The sequence below is a fragment of the Durio zibethinus genome, chromosome 27 (genome assembly GCF_047325235.1).
Source record: "Durio zibethinus cultivar Kanyao isolate XHJ-2024 chromosome 27, ASM4732523v1, whole genome shotgun sequence".
Classification (NCBI taxonomy): domain Eukaryota; kingdom Viridiplantae; phylum Streptophyta; class Magnoliopsida; order Malvales; family Malvaceae; genus Durio; species Durio zibethinus.
In genome coordinates, this window is record NC_143188.1 from 13,315,527 (window position 1) to 13,322,974 (window position 7,448).

The window sequence follows — 7,448 nt, forward strand, 5'->3', positions numbered from 1 at the left end:
CATGACATCCACTTGCATATATTTACTTTTAGATTATTGTTTGCACTCATTTCATGTGCAATTGTCTTTTAATTATTACTATTTATTTGTTAATTATAGCATCATTGGTTTTTTCACACAAAATATTTTTCATGTAAAATGTCATTCATAAAATATGGATTTTGAAAAAAAAATATTAAAATAACATTCTAAGGAAAATAATTCTTGGTACTCTACCTGGAGTTTGAAAAGCCACCAATAATTATTATTTTTGAAGAATGTTATTTTTGTTTTACAATAATGTCATAATAAACCTTAAGCGGAAAGAATTATCTTTAAATTCTACGTAAATATTAGATAATTTTAAGATAATTTTTTAACCTTAAAATTGTCACAATATTTCTAAATAAAGTTTTCTTTTATAAAAAATTAAATTGATTTTTTTCAAAAAAAAAAGTGAAGGGAATTATATTAAAGATAAGTTGAAACCATTTTCATCAAATACTAAAAGATTACTCATGATTAATTGGTATTATTTTTAAACAAACATTATCGGAAAACTAATCATTCCTTACGCGTAACCGAATTTTTGAACTCAACTTTATTTTCAAATACTAAAATATCTTTTTGACAAATCTTAAATTCATTTTTAGTTTTATTAAAAAAAATAAACTTTTTAATGACTAATAACACCTAAAATAATATTGATGATGACTCCTTTTTTTTTTATTTACAAAATTTTACATCTTACGATCAGATTCATGAACCCACACATAGCAACAGTATCCCATCAATACAGTGCATTCTGACATTTATAAATACCTTTAGGTTGCAGATAGTATGCAAGTCCATATATTGGTACCTTACCGGTATAATGCTTTTGGAGCTTATAAACGCTCATTTATTGTTTGATGATTTGCGTATATACTCACATTATCATTTTCTGTTTATGGCCATCCTGTTAATTCAAATTCAAGTTTAATGACTTGGGTTATCCAAGTGAGAGATTATTGTAGTTATCCACCATATTACCGCTGTCTATTGCCCCAAATTTTCACCATCACTTCATCTTTTCCTCCTCGTCATGAATCTGAGCTCCGTTTTCCAAAAAAAAAAAAAAAAAAACCCTAGAGTCGTAGATCTAAAACCTTAAACCAAAACTTTGAATCTCCGTTTAGCCTCTGCCCACCGTTACCCTCCTCTCACTCTTCATTTCCACTGTTCCTAATCTCCCAAAAGATTATCATCGTCCCTCCTTTTGTTGTCACCGTTGCTCACTGCCATCCGTCATCGTCACTTAAAAACCACATTTTTCTCTTTCTACAAATTCTGATGCACTATCGATTCCCAAAAAAGAACCTCTTGTGCCCGAAACACTCACCATCAGATTTTGTATTGACACTCTTTGGTTTTTTTGTGACAATTTTTTGTATTTGTTGGCTTTGATTGAGGTTCCTTTTAAGGGAAGGACTGTGCTTTTGTTTGTTGTGATTTTCGGTTTGATTATTGTTGGCAATGGGTGGCTGTGCTTTTTTATGTTGATTGTGTAGGGGTATGAGGGCAGGTTAGGGAATGGGAAAGCTTATGGTTGTTTGGAATAGGAGGTTACCGAATGGGATTTGGGGGTTGTTTTGGTTGTTTGGGTGGTGCTGATAAGGGTTAAGGATGGCACTTCTTCGGCTGAAATGGGTCCTAGTGATGGGTGGTGGTGGTATGATTCAGAGAGGTGTGGGGGGGGAGATGATGGTTTAGAGTTTGTGGTCTGGCCCTTTAGGATTTTTGTTACGCTCCCCCCCAATCCTCCTTGTGAATTGTTTTCCTCATATAGATTCCAATTTTGATCCATAAAGAATCTGGGAACTTGTTTTTTTAGAAAGTTGCTAGTATAGGGCAAAAGAGCTAGTTACTCCTAGGGTGGTGAAGCTTGCTGGCTTTGGGATAATGGGTCGATGAATTTGTGCTAGGGTTAAAGGGTAAAGCAGAAAGTGAAAAAAGAAAAGCTAAAAATAGTGCAAGCAAGGGATCAAATAGGTTTTAGGGGTGGAGAAAGCTGGCTACTAGCTACCATGGCACTGCCAACTTCTGGGCTTCTTTTTTATTTTTTGTAATTTTTTAAATTAATAAAATGAGATTGGGACTTAAAATAGGATTTGGACTCACGTTAAGCTTTAAGCCTTCAAACCTAAATTATAAAATTTTGACTTGATCTAAATTGAATTAAATTAGATTTTTACTTACATAAAATTATTAAAATTTATTCACGAATTTGATTAAAATACTTAAGTTAGCTAAAATCATGATATTTAAATCAAACAAAAAAAATTAAATAAACTTAAATTAATTCAAACAAAATTAAATATCTATAATAAATATAAAATAAATAAATGAATAAAGGCTTTCTTTCATATTTACATTTTTTAGATATCAAGTGTGTTTAGTTTAATAGATTCAGTTTAGGATATGTTTTTTCAAATCTAAATATAAATAATGAAAATTTTAATTTTGATATAATATTTTTATTATATTTTATTTGTATAATTTTTATTATACTTTATTTGTATAATCTTTTAGCTAAAGTTAGAATTAAATAATAATTAATTTTTTTTAATTGCACAAAACAAATAACCCAATAAATACAATCTAAATCTATTCCTAGAAAACACTAAACCTAAACCCTACCGTTAAAAATACAAAATAATGAACTGTGAATAAAATTTTAACTTGATCAAACTACAAATCAACCTCTATTTGGTCCCTTGTCGACCGACAGCTTTCCCGCACCTCTTATATATATATAGCTTTATTTGTTGACTAGAAGAAACCAAAGGCTTGTCGGCCTATAAGAACAATAATATAATAATAAAGTACGAGCTAAATTCCACACGCTTTAAGAAGAATCACATTTTTCTCATAAGATTACGTGGCTCCCAAAATTCCAAAAGCGTCTGAAAGTCTAAAACCTAATCTAAATATTAATAGAAAATCACCAAGGATATCCTGCCGACTTTAAGAACCCTTCAGATTGGGAATATCCACCAAGTAAATCCAATACTTATTTCCAATTAGGATCCAAGTAGTCAAATTACTAACACATGATATGCTCGAGTATTACGGAATTTAGGTATTGTTTATATAGTAGAATAATAATCCAAAGATGAATATACAATTGACTTAATTAGGTCAAACAACAGGAATTGTGATATTTAGAAACAAAAAAAATTACGCTATGATGTAATTAATAATTAATAATTAATAATTATGTCAAAAAGTATTTTCAATAATTTTTGTGTACACTTTTATTGCAAAAAATAATTTACAACACTAGCATAAGACTTTTATGCTGCAAAAAAACATGTTGTGCAAATTATTTCAAGGTATTGCAAACAGTAACATTATAAAAAACAACACCGATTTTATTTTTTTTTTGCTGAAAAATGTAACGTCTTTTGCAACATAAATAGTACTATTTATGTTGCAAAAACATATTTTTTTGCAACATTTATACAAATTACTTTAAAAAAATTTGATTGCTTAAAATGAAATTTCTTGTAGTGACAAACATGGCCAAGAAGTATCCCCTGGTCACATATGATGCCTTAATTTGTTTCCATTTTTTTTAAAGTTAGAATGCGAAACTGTTTTTTTTTAATTCCAATGTGAAATATCTTTCAAAATTTTGTGCACCATATGTTAATTGCTAAAATTATAACTATTGCAATGCAATAATCTGTTTATAAATTACTTGTAATCTTTTTAATTTGCATTTTAATGTCTTTTTTCTATTTTCTGTTATTACAAATATTTGTAGAATAGTTACATGCATGCAATTAGAGAATGAGAAAAAGAAAAAATTGTAACCATGCATTGTACGGGATCCCAAATTAGTTAAATGCACAATATTAGACTCTTCAAATTATATTAATTTACGTTTGATTTGAGAGTTCAATAAAATGTTCATTTTGGTATAGTAATAAAACGCATTCTCCGATACTATGAGATCATTCCATCATGCTCTCAAATGGAGCTTACTACAGCGCATGAGGGAAAACATTAAAACATTTTATTTGTGGTTAAACAGCATGCTTGCAGGAGCACAGTGGTCAAAATGCCAATTCTCCTAGGACCACAGGTCTGGAAATGATTGCTGGTTGTCTTGTTGGGCAAAGTGATCATAGCTTGGTGTGAGTGTTGGCATCGAAGAACTTGGATCAAATAAAGAGGAAGGAAGCGCCAATTCCATCTGCTGCTGCAGATTATCAAATGATAAGGATGACCAAAAATAATTTTCATAATCATTGTCTTCAGGTAATGGCGGCAGAAATGGCTGCTGCTCCTCAAAAGCAAGGTATTCTAGCTGCATGGAATTTATGGAACTACTGCTAACTCCAGCTTCTGAACCCTTTGGATTGTCGTTTCTGATATTTTCCATATCTTCTTCAAGCTTTTCTTTCCCTTTGTACATAATCTTACAGAGTCTCCACTCCTACATAAACAAGAACAAAAAAAAAAAAAAAACAAAGTCAAGCTAGAAATATATATATATATATATATATAATTCTAAAATTCTAATAAATGATTTGCAGTTTTATTGAAGGAAAAATGCTATATTAATAATAAAAAATTAGAATGTGATTTTATAAGTAAAAATCTTTTTTTTTATTGAGACATATTGCATCAATAAAAGTCTAAGATAAATTAGCTATGTTTTAATAATTAACTATACTGCCAAAAATCATTAAGAGCTGCACATAGCCATATAAATTTTTAAAATATCTTGTTCATCACTACCTCGCTTGTAGCTATTCAATTTGGCAATATATATAGATGCAGCCGTGCAGGAACCAGCCGAATTCCCTCTCCTTATATTATCAAGGTTTTAACTGTGGGAGGTGAGAGTTGATAGTGAAAAGAAAAAAAAAATAGCAGGCTCTTTAGGGTCAGAGACAAGTACCATTAATTTTTAAATGGTTTGTTGGAAATTAACCTATTTATGAGTACAAGAGCTAAGAATAATTAGCATCTAATAGAATCCCAAACTTAACAAATTACTTTATTCATGTAATAAATGCTTAATAGATTTCTTTTAACATATTTGATATTCAAATCCAGTATTTATAACCTCTTTACCTCTCATCAAACTACAGCCTTTTTTGTAAAAAAAATATAGATGTAAAAATTATAAGAGATGATATCCCAAGAAATCTATAGCTTGCAAATTCAAAACAATTTTGCTTTTATGTTTATTTTATTTTATTTTATTTTTGGGTTGCCATTTGAACTCAAGATACTTAATAAAAAAACCAACTCCCTTGAACAAACAGCTCATTGTTAAATTCAGTACAATTTCATGCACCAGGCAAAAATATCCTAATGAAAATATGCATTTGGCATAAACTGTTACGGAGAAAAAGCAAAGAATCAATAGTTAAAGCAAACCGTTGGAATGGATTGAAGCCCATATTCATGCATAATCCAATCAGTCTTGATCGCATCTTTGCGCTTTGTTTGGTTATCCCTAAACTTGTGAAATGTTAGGGGTCTTTTGTAACCCACCACTCGTCCATTATCAGAAATTTTCTTGACATGGCTTGTTGCCTTCCACCATCCTCGACCCGTCACTTCTCTTGAATCGTTCTGCCTCCTACAATAGTAATACCTTTCATTCTTGTTTAAGGCCACACTTCGAGTCCCTACACAAAGCATGTAATATATAAATTTCACTATGTATAAGATTGAGAATTGAGAATAATTTTCTTTTTCTTTTTTTTTTTGTATAATTTAGAGAAAGAGAGATTCGAATATGCTTAGCGAAATATATGATAGGATGTTAGATGAATTTGGGTTTCGTGTAGGGTTCAGCCATAAAACACACTTTCTCGTGCACGGTGGAAGCATCACTCCAATCGGCTCTCAAATGCATTGTTAATCATCAGAAAAACTTTCATCTCCTGATCAGTTTTCTTATAGTACTAATTGGTAGGAAAGCCATTTAGAAATGAAAGTTGAATATTGTTGGATTTTGGAAGCCATTGCAAGAGAGTAAGACAGTCAGTAAGTAGGGATTAGGATGATCGATAAAACATGGGATGGGAACTATATGATGGTTGGTCTGATCTGATCGATGCATGTTCCATGAAACACGGGATTCTGTTCCTTTGAACGCTAAGACATGATCCTAGGAGAATAATGACACCTAAGTTGATATCTTTACGTATTAATATTACAGCAAAATGTGATCTCAGACACGCAAACTAAGGAAACATATTTAGACCAGAAATTAATCAATGATAAAGAAGAAGAAGGAAAAATGTCAGACATTGAAGATCTTGCGGCTTGAATTCATAAATATTTGTTTCAACAATGAAATCCAAAGGTGCCATGGCAGTATTCCCAGATACTTTCTGGTTCAGGATTTCGATAAGTTCTTCATCGGTGGGACGGAATCTGAAGCCAATATGAACCATCTTCTCGATCTTCTTCAAAGAAAAGAAAGAAACCTGCTTAAATTTTAATCTATTTTCTGCCTAGGAATTATGCTCAAAATAACCAGAGAAATAGAGTATATATTCTCATATATTATCTCTGAAATCAATGGTGTAACTTGATAATGGTTCTTTATATAAAGAAAGGAAGTAGATAGGAAAGCGCAAGGAAGACAAAACAAACTCAATTAGTTGAGAGAAGACTTAGCTATTAGCATCTGTCTCTTTCTTTAGGAGTTGAATAGGTTGAGTCAAGTATCATGGTGCACGGAAACGAAGATTGCTATGTGCGGCTAGTTAAAAGAAAAAGTGAGTAATGATGACGCTGATGTCATGGAACTTAATCGACAAATCCATCTATATTCATTTGTTGAATTATTAGTAATATTTAAAATTTATAAGGGTTAAATATAAAAATGATAATGTATTATAGATTTTTTTTTGTTAGTTTTTATCTTAAAAATATAAATTATCAATTTGGTACTTCCATTTGCATTCAGTCGTTCACTTTAATATTTCCAATTAACGTTGTTAATCAATTTGTTCACATAATAAAATATTTAATAAAATATTAATATATGTCAAAATTTAATCAATGTCATCTCATCAATTATTACATTAATATTAAAAGAAAAGTGAAAAAATAAAATTTTAAAAAATCTAAAATATTTTTTAAAATTAAAAATATATATTTAAAAAATTATAAAAATTATGAAAGTCTTTAAAAATAAAAAAATATAAAAGTTTTATAAAAAATCCAAAAAATTAAAAAAAATTTTAAATTTTTTTAAAAAAGAAAGTTTTAATAAAAATAAAATTTTCTTAAAATTCAAAAAAATAACAAAACTTAAAAAAATTGAAAAATAAAAAATATTTTTTAAAATTTTTGAAAATTAAAAAAATTATTTTGAAATTTTTGAAATTTTATATTTTTTCAAAAAAAATAGATTTTTTCATTTTGAATTTGTAAAGTTTTAGAGAATCTTT

The 7,448-nt window shown here is 29.4% G+C and overlaps 1 protein-coding gene across 1 annotated transcript; it reads right to left on the reverse strand.

The window, feature by feature from the left end:
• Positions 1-3,998: 3,998 nt before the first annotated feature.
• On the reverse strand, positions 3,999-6,582 carry LOC111280089 (NAC domain-containing protein JA2L-like). The gene is made up of 3 exons (XM_022867251.2): positions 6,296-6,582; positions 5,416-5,669; positions 3,999-4,462 (listed from the first exon to the last, which is right to left on the reverse strand). Exons 1-3 carry the CDS (start codon positions 6,441-6,443, stop codon positions 4,097-4,099), a joined length of 768 nt encoding a protein of 255 aa, XP_022722986.2. The 5' UTR covers positions 6,444-6,582; the 3' UTR covers positions 3,999-4,096.
• Positions 6,583-7,448: the final 866 nt, after the last annotated feature.